Below are 18,252 nucleotides of genomic sequence, written 5' to 3' on the forward strand. Positions count from 1 at the left end.
TTAAAATCCCTTATCTCAATAATTTTGTTAGTGACTACAAATTTCTTGCTTAATTAGTATTAATTAGTTTTTAAAGTAATTTAATTAGGTAAAATCGTAGATTAAAGTTAGTGTCGAAGAGTTATAATTCAAAGAGAAGTATTCCATGTTAGGGAAGAATTATAGTTTTTTTTTTTTCCGTATTACACATAATCAGCAGACTCGTTTAAACATACCCTGCCGAATATAATCAACTTGGATGCAGCCCTCAATTCTTAAATCATGACCGTAGGGATATGTGAAGAAATCTTGACGATTCAGACTTAAAAATAGTTTGGGATTTAATAAAAACATACTCGGTGGAAATAAATAAGAGCATCTGCCGATTCTAGTTCAATACCTAGACGGCAGGATCGTACAAACATACCCGCCGATTATAAAGATGACTTTTCAATAAGTAATATATTCTTAATAGTCGGCAGGTATAATCCCATGTGGTTGTGGTTGTGGTTGTTGAAGACCTTAAAATATGAATTTTTTGTATCCAAAAGTTGCAATAATCAGCATGATCGATTCCCCTTGTGCTTACCGAATATAGGAATTTAAAAACACAGTTTTTAAGATGCTGAAACGTCTAAAATCGACTGGTAGATTCTGATGCCCACTGATTATTCTCATGTGCAGCTTGCTTTTTATTTCGTTGTTTTTGTCATAATTTCTTCGCCCGATATCGGAATAACCTCATTATTTTTACAAAATAGACGAGAAGACTACTAAATTTGAATGAGCAACACCTAGTCTTTGATTTGTTTTCACTATAGGTAGGATGGATTTCGATATAGTTGTCGATTATCACATCAAAATGTAGCCTCTAATTCATTTGATACATCAATAATCGGCAGGATTGGGATCAAAAACACCCGTCGATTATTGACATTCAAAGTAGCCCCAAATAAATTGATCCGTACTCGATATCAGTTTGTGCATGATTTTGTACCCGATATAATACTCGATCTAAATTTGGGTACAAAATTATACTCCATAAAAACTAAGAATGAACCATACTTCTATTTGAGATTGCGTATGAAACCATACCCAATCCAAATCGAGTAAGTTTTAGATTCATTGGCAACATTGGCAAGTAATTTTGGTGTATGTGAAGATTCTGGTTGACGCTCATCTCAAATGAAGAACGTTAAATTTAATCGGTAAGGTTGCCATCCAAATTATTGTCTATTGTGATGTTATTCTTCATTCAAGAAGAACATCAACCATAATCGACAAGATTTTAGATAAACGAATTTGCTGATTATGAACTAAAGTTCATCTCTTATTTATCTTCTTCAAATTGTTCTTGAATTTCTCCGTAAGTCGAGGGGGATTTTTTTTTAATTGGCACAAAGATTGTGATGAATTATGTTTTTGGGTTGGATGGTAAAAAGGTATATTTAAAGTGAAAAATATAAGGAGGACATCTTTTTTTTTTTTTTTTTTTTTTATAGATCAATGGTTTCCTATTAACACGTAAGGAGGAAGTGATGGGTTCAATTCCCACTATAAAGATACTTATTATCGTAGTTGTATAGTAGGATTTGACGGGTTAGATGAGCTGGCAGTAGGGCCAGTTCAACTGACTGAGTTCGGGTAGGGCGTGAATACCGCTTTCGCCGTATCTTTAAAAAAAAAAAAAAAAAAGGTAATTTTAAGACACCCTATTTAACTTTGACTATCCTGGATGACAATAAAAGCTCCGTCTTATGGGACTTCATTTTCATGGGAACTATAAATAAACCAGGACAATATGGAAACTATGTAGTATGTACTAGTTTACTTACTCATAGGTGTGTGTGTCCGAATAAACTAAAACAAACAGCCCTGAACCCAAACCCACTTTTTAAAAACCGTTGTTTGTCTTGTTTCTTTTATCTCTTTCTCTCACTCTAATCTCCAAGAATCTTGTAAGAAAATTCAACTCCAAGAAAATGGATATTTAAAGATTGAGAGAGTTGATTGGGTTAGCTGTTTAAGTTTTGAAAAAATTCTTTTTGTCTTGATTTTTCTTTTGTGATCAAAAAAAGAGAAAAAAGATGAGAATACAGAGAGCTTTAATTTGGTCACTATTGAGTTTACTTGGTATTGGATTGTTATTTCATGAGATTGAAGCTCAACCTCGAAGGATATTATTTGATACAGATGTTGATACTGATGATTTCTTTGCTCTTTTATATCTACTGAAGCTGAATCGTTCAGAAATCGATATAAAGGTAAGTTACTATTTCTGACTCGGAAGGATTAACTCAGTTTTAATGGCTTTTTAGCCTGTTTCTCCTCTGTTTTTGTTTTTTTTTTTTGCTCTGTTTTTATCACTAATTTCTATTTTTAGTTTGTCAAGATATGGATTACTGTAACTAATTTCTATTTTTAGTTACTCTATTGCGTGGAATTCTGGTTTCATATTCTAAGTATAGTTTTGGTTTGCATTATAGGCAATTACTATTAACACAAATGCATGGACAGATGCGGGGCATGCTGTGAATCAAGTCTATGACATGCTTTACATGATGGACCGCGACGACATTATGGTTGGAGTCGGAGGTGAAGGTGGAATATCATCCAATGGTACAATATACCCCAACGTCGGCGGTTATCTTCCGATTATAGAACAGGTGTGGTTATGCATACACTTGCATCATGTTGAATATATGCCACTAATGCATTTAATTGATACTTCTCGGTCATAGTTTCAGATTGTAACATTTTTTCAATTGGGCAGGGCATGTCAACTTATGGGGATTGCAGGTATAGACAAGCTATTCCAATAGGACTTGGAGGACGATTGGATATTGATACAAATTACGGCTTACGGAGAAGTTTTCTACCGCAGGTAATAATTTCTTTTGTAGTTGTAAGGGACACAACCCGGTTCGTTTATTGGTTGAACTTTGATTCTCATATCCTGTTGTTGCCATAGTCTAGACTCTAGTCATTTTTGTTTTAATGTTTAGATCTTTCCGTCCTAATTTCGCCATGAAAAGAACAGGGCAAAAGGAAATATTCTCCGCTTCGCCAACCTACTACACAGCAAGTGATGATTGACACAATATCCAAAGGTCCAACTACGGTATTCGTCATTGGATCACACACAAACTTAGCTATTTTTCTCATGAGCAATCCTCAATTGAAGAAAAACATTGAGCACATTTATGTAATGGGTGGCGGTGTAAGGTCCAAAAATCCAACTGGTTGCTGCCCCAAGAATGCCAACTCTTCTTGCACACCTAAACAGTGTGGTGATCGTGGTAATATGTTTACAGGCTACACCAGCAATCCCTATGTAGAGTTTAATATATTTGGAGATCCTTTTGCTGCATACCAGGTGCGGGAACTTTCGTTTTCTGATGCAAGTATAGCATTTGTTGAGCTTCACTTGATTTTAACTAAGACTATTATTCAATTTTCTTGCAGGTAATCCATTCCGGAATTCCAGTTACTCTCGTGCCTCTGGATGCAACAAACACCATTCCCATAACTGAGCAGTTCTTCGAGTCATTTGAGCGCAATCAGCATACATATGAGGCACAATATATATTCCAGTCTCTGAAACTGGCTCGGGATACATGGTTTGATGACCAGTTCTATACAGTAATTTCCTTAAACCTTTTCTATTCATAGAGTTCCCTCCATGTCACAATATTGGTTTATGATGATGCACGACTGCGCATCACGAGTTCTCCAGAATTGTGCACTTCTGAAATGATGAGTCGAATTCATGCAGAGCTACTTCATGTGGGACTCCTTTACATCTGGTGTAGCAGCATCAATTATGCGCAGCAACTCGAAAGTAGATGGAGAAAATGAGTTTGCTGAAATGGAATATATGAACATAACTGTAATTACTTCAAATGAACCGTACGGCGTGTCTGACGGCTCAAATCCATTCTTTGCTGGCCGCAAAATTCCAAAATTCAATTTACAGAAAGATGGGGTTCATAGTGGTCATGTGCAGCAAGGGCTTCGTGATCCATTTTGTTTTGCCAAGAATAATAAAGGAAAGTGCCAGGTAGCTTTTTTTTTTCCTCTCTCCATGTCTTGCTTTAGAAATAGACTTGAAGCTCATGTATACAATGTATTGCCTCATCAGATCTCTGCTAATCGACTTGAATGTCATGCAAACAGGATGGCTACACAAAGGAAGTAAATGGTGATCCAGACGGAGTTCGTGTTCTTGTCGCTACCAAAGCAAAACCTAATCAGCTTAGTAATAGCTTGCTTGACCGAGAATACTTCGTAAGCTTTTTGGATGTAAGTTCTTCAAATTCCTCCTTCGTCTTTTTTCTTTTTTGGGAACTTCCATTTGTTGTCATTTTTCTAAAATTAGCAGTAGTTCTGTCCAAATGATCGAGCGATATTCAGGAACAAATGCATCCTATAAGCTTGTGTGTTATTGGCATGCAGGTTCTTAACCTACCTCAGAATGCTGGAAGATTCAACTTTACCACCGAATTTCCTTACTACAAAGAAGTTCTTTATAAACCGGATTTTGGAACGCGCAAGTTGGGAAAATCTGTTGTTTTCGATATGGATATGAGTGCTGGAGATTTCATTTCTCTAATTTATCTCTTGAAAGTACCTGTGGAAGTGATCAACTTGAAGGTAGAGAGTCTTGCTTTTGTAGCACCTCCTGTAATTTGTCTACAATGAATGTTGCTCAAATGTGCACCCATTTTAACTTCCAGGGGATATTAGTAAGTGCAACTGGATGGGCAAGTGCTGCTACAATAGATATCATCTATGACATTTTGCATATGATGGGTCGGGACGACATTCCAGTTGGCCGTGGAGACGTATTCGGATTGGGACAACCAAACCCATCTTTCACTGCTGTTGGGGATTGCAAGTATATCAAGGCTATCCCTCATGGTGGTGGTGGACTTTTGGATTCTGATACTCTTTATGGTTTTGCTCGTGATTTGCCTCGAAGTCCTAGAAGGTATTGTCTACAGCTTATTTGAAAACTGCAGTTGTAACCTTTCTCATCCCTTTTTCTTTGTTGTTAACGGGTTATATGCATACTACAGGCACACTGCAGAAAATTCGGTGAAATACGGAGCGCCTAGAGATACTGATCACCCTGAACTAAGACAACCATTAGCATTGGAAGTTTGGCAAAACATTTCAAAATCACTGGCTCCAGGATCTAAGATTACCATACTGGCCAATGGACCGCTTACTAATCTAGCTCAAATTATTCAATCGGAGAAGAATTTGAGTTCCGTGGTTGAGGTCAGCTTCTATCCTTACTTGCAAACTTTAAAAGGATTGCTTGAATGCACTAGTATTCGACATCGTTATTTGTTCGTATTGAAATTGCTATTGTAGAATGTATATGTTGTTGGAGGCCACCTCAGCAATAGCAGAACGGACCTAGGAAATCTCTTCTCCGTTCCTTCGAATGAGTTTGCGGAATTTAACATGTTCCTTGATCCCATGGCTGCAAAAGTTGTTCTAGAGTCGGAACTAAATGTAACGCTAATTCCTCTCAATGTTCAACGCCAAGTTAGTTCGTTTCCTGAGATGCTCAAAAGGTTGCAGCTAAAGAAGACGACACCTGAAGCCGTGTTTACATATCGGTTGCTCTCAAGGCTACACCGTTTACAACAAAAGCATCGCAGATACCACCACATGGTAAGTAACTTCATCTTATGATTTTATCGAGTCAAAGTAAGCTGCACTGGCAAATCTTAGTTGGTGGCGTTCTGAATGTCTTTTTTTTTCCTCAACAGGACACATTCTTGGGAGAAATTCTTGGTGCAGTGATCTTGGCTTGTGATCAACATCTCAACCCTACGTTCAAAGTTAAGCCGGTGGATGTCTCGGCAACCGGTGATGTATCCAAAGATGGACAAACTATCATTGATGAAATACACGGAAAACTTGTGAAAGTAATAGAAAGTGTTGACAACCGAAAATATTTTGCGGAATTTGCTAATCTTCTAGGTGAGAAAAAGCAAACCGCGGTGATTGGAAGCTTCAATCAGCAGAAGAAAATTTGGAGCACACCACCAACAAATCATACCTGATGGTCATTAATCACTGACTCTTCCGGGGATGCAGAATGCGTCCTTCGGAATATAGGAAATGATTCTTTTTGTTTACATACAGCAGGGCCTTCTTCATCTTGTAATCAGATGATTTTTGAATATGAATGAAAAGAAAAAAGAAGGAAAAAGACATTGATTGCAGGGTAAAATGCAAAGACAGTGAAATTTGCTGCAAATCTACAAATGTGCACAAAGCCGCACACAACATCACCAATCCCATATTGGCAGAATGGCAGGGATAAAAGTTACTAGTTACTGCAATAATTCTAAAATTGAATTAGAAATTTGCAAACCCAAAGCCATAAAACATCCTTGAGATGAACACACCATCTGTTCCCTAACACTCTTAACCCTGCAAAGAGTACTATTCAGCTTCTGATTGGAATGCACGCTGCAGCAATCAGCTCTCATGGTAATGAATCTGGTCACAGAATGCAGTAGCTTTCTTATTTCATATCAAGAAAAGAAAATGAAAAAAAAAAAAAAATCATCGTGTTTCGAGATCGATTTTCCATACCACCACCTGATTGTAAAATAATCTTATTTTAGAATTTCAGAGAAAGGGTGATGAAACACCAATAAGTCTTAACATCACCAACACTACTGAAAATCAAAGACAATGAAATTTTCTGCAAATCTACAAATGTACATGAGAAATTGACAGCCAAACAACATCACCAATCCCATATCTAGTAATCGCCCATTTTCCTCATATAACGCATGACGGATGCAATTCAGCTACCATCAAGCGGCCAACAAAAGACAAGACTAATTCATTCACTGAAGAAGGAAAATGTTCAATTTGTGAGCGTTAATAGTGATGTTTTTTGAGGAACACTCGTAAGCATGTATGACACTGATCAACCTGCATATTAAAAATAACAAAGAAATGGTATATACCAAGTATAAGCACAATGAAATTCCTGAATGCTAACCCTGAGGATAATCAGATCTACAAAACTAATGTACCTTCTTCAGAAAAGGGCATGTCTTCGTCCTCTTCATCTTTAGCCACTTTTTCTCTCGCACGATGATCATAGCTTCCATGAATAACTTCAGCTGATTTTTGACATCCATTGAGCTCTGACACTTCACAGTAATCCTCTTGAAAACATTAACCAAAATCTACTGTGTCACGCAAATCAGTAGGATCCAATTGACCAGAACTTGGGCTTGAAATTTCACTCATCTCACTTCCATTTGAAGGCGTTCCTACTTTCATAACTCCTTCAATGGAAACAAAATCACTTTTTAAAAATGATACACCATTTATAACACAATTGTTACGCTGCTCAGAAAGATGATCTTTTCTTGCCAAGTTCTGGCTCAGTAGGGAAGATGGAATAACGTTACTGCCCCTTTCAGGTCCATTAACCCTGACTCTGCTAGATTCTTTGAGTTCAGCAACTTTGAAAGATTTCATTTTATCAAAATGATTTGGATTTCCACTTGAACCTGAAGATATTACAAACACACGTAAAAGAAAGGTGACCAATTTTATGACTACCACTTGTTCAACTTTATCAGCCTACGAATCAACAGATGCTTGAATGGATTAGTGGACTTCAGATCATAAGTTGCTTTTAGTACCTGGATTTGAGCTTTCAAATGATCCAGTACTCATGGGATCACGGTTAGGACTACCAGTGTCTTCTGCAAAATGGCTCTCATAAGGTTCAAAAGATGAATTACTTGAGTGTCTTCCAGCAAACGAACCCCTGCATGAGCTTTCTAGTCATACATTTATATGGAATATATTAAGTACTTCAATAGTTCTAACACCCTAGTCACCGGGGAATATAAGGTTTGCAAACAAAAACTATGAATCATAGTAGTATATCTATGAAAATCTTAATTCAGAACTACTTCCAATGACTTCTCATTTGTTTCATCAACTAGAAACATCTAAGTATTGTGAAGACGCCAGGACATAGATAACATGAGGCTATAGCTGACAGTGATGAAAGGCATACCTCTCACTCTGATCTGATTTAACATGATGGAAATGGTCTAAGACTGGCAATAAGTTCTTTCTTTTAACTTCAACACCACGAACTAGGATCTTTTCAATTTCAACCTCGCCGCCAAAAAACTCTTTCGTGAATTCGGCCTCAATCTTCCTTTTAGGAACCATGATATGGAAGGAAATCTAGAAGAATTATCAAAAATTTATGACGCACATCGATAAAAATAACATAGATGTTCGTGAAAATTTTATTTTGATCAGGTACCTTAGAGTTCTGCCATATGCGTATCTCTCCAGATCCTATCTGCACCTCTGCGTTAGAAAGATACCCGTGTTGTTTCTCTTGGGGTTTTACAAAAAACAAACCCCTTGAGGATTCAACCAAATTTCGTTTAGTGATATCTACATGAGTAGATTTAACCCCAACAGGATCTGAAACTTCATGTGCGTCAGGGGTAACCCAAGAAATGTTTTCCGCTTTTTCTGGCCAATTTGATCTTCGACAGACATTCCACCATTGAGCAGGTTGAGCCTTCACCTTCAACTCCTCATCATTTCGTACCAATGCACCTAAACTAGTTCCAGAGTCACTATCACTTGATTCTGCCTCAAGAGATAGCAGAAGTTCATGTTGAACTAGATGACCAGATGGGGTATAAACCAACAGGTGCTCCAAGGAATTTCCCTTCATGGCATTGGGCAGAAGATGACGGGATAAAGAATTGTAAAAAGTAACGGCAACAGCACCAGTTGGTGGTTGGGTTACCTTTCCTGTTGCAGAGGCTGCCGCATTAGTAACTGTGTTCAGCCAGCCAGAGCTGTTATTCTTTATCCGGCATACTACAGATAAGGTGACAGGTGATGGTGGGGGAAAGGAATGCTGATTTATTGTGCAAGATGAAGTAGACCACCACGGGGAAGTTAGACTTGGTAAGAGGACTGGTCCATCACTAACCGAATTTTGTGTTTGAAGACCAACCTCACCACCAAAAGGGGATAAGATGAATACATGGCAAGTCCCCCTCGACGAAACGACAGCTATCCACTGACTATAATGACTAAAACTTATATCTTGAATGACCTGTCACCAAAAAGTAACAAATGGGAGTGAGAAATGCAAAAGTAGAGTACAAGAAAAAAAGGGTCTGAATATTAAGCCTTTCAGTACTTACAGCTGCTGTCATTCCACGATATAACTTATAAAGATGCACGTGATTACTACTCCAGTCATAGCTTGGAGTACCTGATTCATTTTTCAATAAGGAAGGCATAATGCGGAAGATATTTATACTGTTCCCATATACCGAGGCAGTGACCAGAAGGGTTCCGCTTGGATCAAAACATAGTGCAGAAATCGGACTTGTGTGAGCTCTAAATTGCGATACAGTTGCTCCGGAGACAAAGTCCTTGATAACAACCTGAATTTAAAATGAGAGAAGGGAAAATTATCAAAGGAACAAAATTTGATTTGAAGAAAGATAATTTAAATACTGCAGAGAATAACACTAGCAGTGGAAAACATACACAATTTTCATTCTGAACTCGTCGACAAGCAAATATGGAGTGTGAAGAGTACTAACCATTCCAGCAATATCTGTTTCAGTTGACTGTGATGCTGACTTAAGCCTACCAGTTTTCCAGCTTGAATTCGAGGATACCGGAGAGCTTGAACCATCAGGTGACAGTTCTTTATAATATTTAGACATAGTTTTGTATCCCACGTCACCCAAATTAATAAGCCCAGCAGCTAACTGTTTACTAGACTCCATAGCATAACGAGCAACTAAGATCCCATTGCTAGGAGAGGTTGACGGACTCACACCTGGAGAGGAGGCCAGATTCTGAGGACTTAGCCGGGAAATGTTTGTTGATAGAGGATTGTTGGAAGGATAAGCTAACTACCTTGGACCCACAGCCATCGCACCATAACCAGTGTTGACCCTGATCATTTCTTGTCCCCCACTGTGAGGCACTGGATAGGTCATAACACTGAACTTGTTCTCAAGAGTAACAGCGTCAAAGCAGTATATCTGCCACATAAACTAATCATCAGAAAAGCCGGAAGCCTGGAACCTTATTTACATATGTGTGCCCATGAACAGTACAAATTTGTACTACTCTAATATCTACATAAAATAATCAAATACGTACTTGTGCTGCAAGGCCGACTGCTATGATTCGCGAACTACATCTTACCATATATACAGCAGAACGGAATCTCAGGATATGGGCATACGTGTGAGACCTCAAAGAGTAAAACCTAACAGCTGTTGGGGAGGAAACACAGGTTCCTATATGAGATCCAACATTTCCATCTCTGGTAGGCCTATTCAAATGGTCGACGCCTTGAGCCAGATTAGAGCTATTGTTTTCTTCCCCTGCTACAACTAACAGTAATGGCTGCAATTTTGTAAATCCTTCATCAGAGGACATTATGGGAGTGGGCTGCATTTGTAGGAATGTAACAGGACCACCACGCTTTGAAACCAGTTCACTGACATTAGAAGCATCCTCAATGTCAAGGACTTGAAAACCATTTAACTAACCAAGTAGGAGAACTTTCTTGGATATACATGGACCTAGCTCTAGCTTGTCAAATCCAGCCCATAATACCTGTTTTACAAGAATTGATTAGAATATGAACCCCAAGTGAAACATTAAATTATCAAAATTTCTAGATACATATGCTATTAGCTGGAACACAACAGCATAACAGTGAGACAACGATCACACTTTGGAGTCAAAAGTGCTAACAACAAAGGGAGAACAATAATTCTCATCCAGTGCAAAGTTTAAACGAGGAATGGACATTTTGTAGAATACTGGGCACTTGTGGTCTATAATCCAAAACCAACAGAAGCATCCACAAACATCTAAAACATTGAACCGTGACAAACTGCACTTGACTCTCCCCCATTAATCTAGTTTTGAACCATCAGTACGCGAACTACACTCTCCACGTGTTTTCAGTTTTCATCCATTTAGCTTGCAAAATGGGAGAAAAAGAAATGATTCTCATTCAATGGGAATATTCTCAACAGTGACAATATGCTTGGAATGCAGTACAAAATCTACTTGATGCAAACAATCTAAAATTTAACTGGACTTTCCGCCTTCAAGCCTTGTAATTTGTGGCGCATTGACTTAAATTGACATCTCATTCATTACGAATTAGCGAGAGTTGACAGCATAATGATCTGATGAACTATTTTGTATGCCTTACCAATTCAAAGCAAAACCAAATTATGATCAATTAAAATATGGGGTAATTTTTCAATATCATCTGTGAGAAGTGTACCTGATCTTTCTGATCATCAGGGGCAGCAGCAGAAATTGAAGAAGCTACAGAAGCACTAGCAGAAAGAACAGTTGAAGCAATAGTATTGGCATTAGTAGAAACAGTTTTGATACAAGATGATATGATTCTAAGTGAATTTGGTAATAACCCATTACTACTGCTACCATTTCCTTTCCCTTTCCTCATTTCCAATTCCACTCCACAACCACCACAAGTCACTACTAGTATCAGAACCACCATCGCCACCACTTTCCGCCGTTTCTGCCGACCATATCCGGCTAAGTATAATCGGAAAGACCATCCGTTTTCCGATCAGAATTTTACTCATCCATAATAATCAGAATTTTCCATCAATACTTGGTATGGTGATTTTTTATTTTTTTTTGTAAATTGCTATCTGCAAAATAAAATCACTTTTTTTTGTTAAGTTTAGAACCAAAAAAAACAGCAACAACAAAATTTAAACAAAAAACCTAAAGCTAAGAAAAAATAACTAAACTCCTCTATGAAGAGAACTACAAAGACGAAGATATAGAGGAATCCGTACACTGCAGATAAAGTGTAGCATAGCATATTCAGAGAGATTATGAGCCATAAAATTGTCGTCGCGTTAAATGTCTTCGAGTAGGCGCAATAATCTCCACATAGTCGCTGAAGATATTTGGGGTTCGAAATGCGAGTGATTTGTTATCAGTCGCTTTCAATCTTGTTAAATCCCAATGACAATCTTGTTGAATCTCATTCTTATAGCAAGTATAAAAGCTAGAAGAACTCTCCATAACCTTTAGTTACCATTGGGTTATTCAGGTTCCATCATTCATATACAACTAGCAAGAAATTAGCTCTTGAATTGAAGGACGATGTTGCATATCTAACCTCGGGTTATGATCGGATGTAAAAACAATTGCTCTTATAAAAAAAAATTTAAAAAGAAGAATGATCAACGTTTTCCCTTTTTTTTTGCACAATAACAACAATTAGAGTATGTATAATGAATAAAGAATGTTTAGCTATTATGTATTAATGTTTGTGTGAAAATTTGAACTTTAGGATAAATTTTCTTTACCTCAACACCATTAGAGTATGTATTGACGAGGAAAAAAACAACTGCAGAAAAACCTCGGGACCTTATCCATATTTGAACACTGAAATGTGTTAAGCCGCTACATCCACTAGTCTACTATCAGACTTCGGACTGGAACGTATTTGAGACAAAATTCACCCTCCAAGTAAATCATCTGCACTCGCACTTTGTACAAACCTCGTAAGACTCTACGTAATTAATTCCCTTAGTTGGCATCCTTTACAACCTAAGAGTTGTTTCAGCCTAAGTGAAGACTTTGATACCAATATGCCTCTAATAGAAAAGCATGTTTTAGTTTCCCTTTAAATCAATATAGTAACGCTTGGAAATTTGTTTGCAATAGACAAAGCTAGTAGACTCACAAATCCGAAACACTATACTCAGTTAGGTGAGAAGCATAGATTATTAACCACCTCTCTAGAATAATTTCAAATCGATCAATTAAGAAGAGTTTTAGATATCTCTTTTGAGGAATCCAAAGTCTGAAACAAAAAGAACCTTCGGATTTCTATCCATCTCGTTCCTGAAAGAGATTACTAAAACCTCGATAACATAAAGAACAAGATTGAGTTACACGAACTATCAAGGTAAAAATAGTCGGACCTGCCTTCACGAATCCCTAAGTGAAATTTTTAAGTCGTAAACCTAATTATGTTTCTCAGAAGAAACCTACTTTCATAGAGAACGACCCTAGCAAACAACTAGGACACACGAAGTATCATGGATCAAATTTCCTGGTTTTTTGAGCCTATCTATTTATAGATTTTCAAGACTAGGGTTGCTCAGAATTCAAGCTAAGATAATTTGAAATTCAACCAAACACTTTCTTTGTTTAGATGAAAATCTTTTTAGGAGTTCATGTAAGCATGTGATAAGTTTGTCTTCAAATCAAATAGAAGAATATATACTATGGTCCAGAGTACCGCAACCGTATACAATGATAGTTCTTGGAAAATATGCCTTGTTAACTAATAAGCAAAGTTGTGTTCATTCAACACTTAAGATTTGAGTCATGAAACACAAACACATAGTGATTTAGTGTTTGAAATGTCGCAAAGGTATGTATATGAGAATCACAGCGACGCCAAATGTATTTTGGACAATAGTATGAATGCATTTTCTTAAGTCTATGTTGGGTATGTATGCGAAAGGGTACGCGTACCTATGGGCCAGTTTTTGAATTCAGATGACCAATGTATGCGTATCCTAAGGCAATTCACGAACTCAGGCCCCTGAGGTATCATACTGGGTATGCATACCTCACCCCTTTACACGAACTCATAACTAAGAGTTATACGTACTAGGTACGCATAACTACCCCTATTCTGGAACACATAAGACAATGGTATGCATACCGGGTACCTTCATGTGTCTGGAATTTCGGTTGAAAACTCTCTTTAATCAATTTGAAACTTTCCCAATTGCCATAGATGATGAACACCATTGCTTGGAAAAAATTTCAAAAAATTAACTTGAGTCAAAAATAGTTCATGAATAATAAATTGTTCATAATTAAGTTTATCAAATATGTTAGAGCAATTCTCGGTTGAACCCACAAGTTTTGCTCTCCCAAGGTTGTTGTCAATGTAAGGTGATCAAAACTATATCTTGGTTTCTAGTCTAGTAAGTCAAGTTTAGGATATGTTAGAATTGTAGTTGAGTTTCAGAGATCACCCTTGAATACTGAAGATCGAGAAGACTTTTAGAGAACTTCTGTATCAGATATGTGTAAACTGAATTTTGCTCACTATACCACCATTTTATCTATTGAGACTATGTATTATAAGTTATAAGTGGAGTGCATGTGCGTTGCACGTCGGCAAACAATAGGCTCTTACCTACGGTATACCACGTGTGTTTCACGTGTGTTGCTTCGGATTCTTTGCTGCCTAGCTCTATACTGATTTCGCCTACGCTCGTTTCATTGCAATCTCTACTCCTCTGTCATTTGCCGCTGATGTCTAATAGGAACACGACCCCTTTCTCTATTGGCATCTTGTTGGTCTTCCATTGTAAATACAAGTAATTATATCATGATTTCATTAACAGATAAACATCAAACCTAAGTTTGACATGGAGCCTACAGGCCTGCTCACATCAACGAAATCATGATATGCTTTACAGATTTTGCTTCAGATGGATTTCGCAAAGTTATATCGCTGGAAGCTTTACTTCATAGTAATCTTCTGAAAAGCTTTAGATTAGTCTCTTCATATTGTGACTTTGGATCAGCCACAGATGTCATTTTTTCAATAGATGAAGTTAATCCCATTTTCCCGAACTAAAACACTTAACCCCAGTCCAAACATGCCATGTTATGAAGAAGAGGATGAAAGAGCATAAGAACAAAAACGAAAAACCAATCCTTGTGGCACATATTATCACCAAAACTGGTATTTTACAGGCTCAAAGTTGCATGTATGTTTTCACAAAAACCGAAAGAGTGTATGAATTTCTAGACGATCCAAATATTTCCAGAAGTATCTATCAGTTTGCAACTTTGCATATTGAGTCGGCTGTTTGGGGAAATACCTTATACCATTTGGATGAAAATTAAAAAAATGAAAAAATCTCTCATATCAGCTGAAGTTGCAAATGAAATGTCACATACATATGAATCATTGCTGGGTGAAGCCAACTAAAAATATTATTGCACTAAATTTAAACTTCACACCACATAATTGGGTATCTTAAAGATGCAAGTGGTAAGCTAGACAACAAAAGGAGATAAAAGAGCAGTTAATTAACCTCAATATTAGTGGTATGTAAAATCCCATGTTACCACGAAGCTTATGCATATGGGCACTTCATCAGCTTCCTCATCTGGATACCTACAATGTTTCATTTGTCAAATTTTCATCAGACATAACAATTATGAAAGAACACCTAATAATGAATATAAGAGTGATCTAAAAAACCATATTTACTAAAATCCCCTGTTACCATGAAGCCAACTAAAAATCTTATTCAATTGAATTTAGTATGATTAAACACAAATAATCTTTTACCTCAAAATTTAGAGGTACGTAAATAGATATCACCTGAACCCAATTGAACACAAATAGTCTTTTACCTAAAAAGCTTATTCAATTGAATCCAACTAAAATCCCTATATACAGATAGATACACAGAGCTACGTAAATAGATAGTAAGATTGAACACAAACCCTTAAAAATTATTGATAAACACATGTGAGATAAAATCTCCAAAATTTATAAAAACCCCTAGAATTTCAGATTTCAAAAATCAAACAATTTAAGAAATTTTGCATACCTAACCGAGGAAGTGAAAATAAACCAACTCAATACTTCATCTCCGTGATTGATTCAGTTGCAGGATGGATTTTATATGTTTTTGTTCTTTAGAAGAGAAAGAGATGAGAAATCTTGCATGCCTAATCGAGGAAGTGAAAAGAAACCAACCCAATCCTTGATCTCCATCATTGATCGTCTACAAACCGCTTGAAACATTACGTAGGTGGAGATTCAGTTGCAGAATTTTCTTTGTTTAGGAGAGAACGAAGGAATAGAAAATTAGGGAAAGAAAGAAATAAAATGAACGGTAGTGGTTAGGGGGGAAAACAAATCAACGGGTGAGCTTTTGTTAAAATATACAGATGGTGTACGAAAAGTGCGGCGGTACACGAAAAGTATGGCGGTACACCAAAATGGCCAGTGTTTTCAAGGAAAGCTTGTTTTCATTAAAAGGGGAGATAGTAGAATCACATAGAAGATATTTTGAGTCAAGCTTGTATTGTGAAAAATATCGAAATATGATTTAGCAATTAGATGTTTAAATGTCCTTAACAATATTAGTTATATGAATTAATTTGTGGATCAATTGAAAATTGTCCATGCAAATGATTATATCACTTGGGAATGTTTCAAACATCATAAGAGGGAAATATGAACTTACTGAAATTTCTACGTAGGGTAGGTTGGTGAACCAGTTCGCAAACCATAGATATATGAGGTATATATATATAAATACAGGAAGGTTGACGAACCAGTTTGCAAAAAGCAAGTTCAGTTGGGAATAGTTCACGAACTGGTTGGCGAACCGTGATGAACTGAATTTTACAAGTTTGATAAATAGGCTACAGTTAGCGAACCAGGTTCAAAAACTGTGGTCAACTGAGTTAGGTAGTCTAGTAAGGTTGGTGAACTTGGTTCACAAACCGTAGCACCTTGACTCATGAACAAGCACTACGGTTGGAAAACCGTTGTACCAACTTTACCGACAATGTTTAGCAGATGCTTAAAGACTTATTATTTTAATATGTTTAGCATTGGTAGAAATCTGTTAGACATTTCTAAGACTTCATTGATTACTTAAACACTTACAGATCATGAATTTTTGGTATCCATATTATGCAAGTAGACATTTCTTTTGCTAATTCTAATTGAAGGGTGATATCAAATCGGTCTTTTTTCGGCGTCATATACATAGTTAGCACATTCGTCATAGTTAACAACTCTGTATCAAGGTCATCATCGATATCGTCACTAGCATCAATCTCGATATTGTCACAACCATCAATATCATCAATAAGATAACCTTTAGGCTTGTCATCCAGGAACTTGTTCGGAAATACCGTAATGAAAGGAACATAATAGTTTGTCGCTAGGTATTTGACCAAATAGGATCGTCCAGTTCCTATAGAACCTATCACTAAAATACCCATAGACGGGGATAAGGCTAAGCGAAGAGAAAAGGGTTTTCCATGTGATGGGAAATGAAAACTATTAGCCCCACACGAGGTTTGTGAATAAGTGATTGTCTGATAATGAGCAAGGAATATTGTATCATGATTAATTTATTAGGTGTTTGAATGAACATCAAATAGATTTCAGTTCATTGGTTAACTTGCCAAACTGAACAGTCATTATACACGGTTCTGAAACCGAACCTATGTGTATACTCTTCTATTGTATTTTGAAGACCTAAACTGTTTGCTACATTCTCAAGTTATCTTACCTTTAATTCTAAGCTAACCCTGGTATTTGAAAACTATAAATATAATATCTCTATCAACTGGAAAGATCAATCCCTAATCCTTTGTGTCTTAGTTGATTCTAGAGTCATCCTTTATTGACCTTTTAGGTCTACGACTAAAATACTTCGTATTGGGGATTTGTGAAGCCATGTACGAATATATTTACCTTGATAGTTCGTGTATCCTGATATTGCTTTATTGTTATCGAGGTTTTCGTAATCTCTTTCAGGTAAGATAGATAGTAATCGCAAAGTTCTCTCCGTCTTAGATTTTATGATTCCTGAAGATAGATATCTAAATGTTAGAGCATAGCTTGGTTGAACCCACCAAACGTTGGTATGTCAAGTTTGGTTGTCATATTTTAGTGAATCAAAACTCATTTAAAGAGTCGCTTGATTATGTATTAGAGACAACTTCGTATAAGTTAGACTAGAAAGTCTAGGATTATGAGACATACAACTATTACTCGAAGACTTGAAGAATGTAAAGAAGTAAGGAGCTACATCGACAATATCATCCTTCCTCTTGAGGTTAGTAATATTTTGGCTTGAACCATTTCATTCCTAACGTATCTTTCAAGTCGTGCTATATTGAAAAAAAACTGCAAAGCTGTGAATGATTATACTATAGTAGTAGGACATGATCACATGATCATAGTGTTAAGGAATAGGATACGAAGTATAACGCTTATCTTTTGAACTTCGTATATAAGACATCGAAATAATCATATGAATGCTATAGTGATTATGTGTATGGTTAAAGGTGAAGATTTCATCCTAGAATACAATGTTTAGATTTGTTTAAAGGAAGTACATTCATGAACTTGTT

At 36.7% G+C, this 18,252-nt stretch overlaps 1 protein-coding gene and 1 pseudogene across 3 annotated transcripts; one reads left to right on the top strand and one right to left on the bottom strand.

Annotated features, from left to right (window-relative positions):
• The first annotated feature begins 1,810 nt into the window (after positions 1-1,810).
• Positions 1,811-6,213, top strand: LOC113336867. 3 transcript variants are annotated; one of them, XM_026582555.1, is made up of 12 exons: positions 1,811-2,243; positions 2,466-2,645; positions 2,753-2,863; positions 3,020-3,355; positions 3,445-3,621; positions 3,755-4,039; positions 4,156-4,281; positions 4,435-4,632; positions 4,716-4,969; positions 5,058-5,262; positions 5,359-5,664; positions 5,763-6,213. In XM_026582555.1, the coding sequence occupies exons 1-12, from the start codon at positions 2,067-2,069 to the stop codon at positions 6,057-6,059; spliced, it is 2,652 nt and encodes an 883-aa protein (XP_026438340.1). In that variant the 5' UTR covers positions 1,811-2,066; the 3' UTR covers positions 6,060-6,213. The 3 variants fall into 3 exon arrangements, with proteins under 3 accessions (XP_026438340.1, XP_026438341.1, XP_026438343.1); XM_026582556.1 differs by having other exon boundaries at positions 2,102-2,243; positions 2,497-2,645; XM_026582558.1 differs by lacking the exons at positions 1,811-2,243; positions 2,466-2,645 and having other exon boundaries at positions 2,751-2,863; positions 3,015-3,355.
• Positions 6,214-6,604: 391 nt separating this feature from the next.
• LOC113336866 lies at positions 6,605-16,089 on the bottom strand (annotated as a pseudogene).
• Positions 16,090-18,252: the final 2,163 nt, after the last annotated feature.

The sequence above is a fragment of the Papaver somniferum genome, unplaced genomic scaffold (assembly GCF_003573695.1).
Source record: "Papaver somniferum cultivar HN1 unplaced genomic scaffold, ASM357369v1 unplaced-scaffold_154, whole genome shotgun sequence".
Taxonomy (NCBI): domain Eukaryota; kingdom Viridiplantae; phylum Streptophyta; class Magnoliopsida; order Ranunculales; family Papaveraceae; genus Papaver; species Papaver somniferum.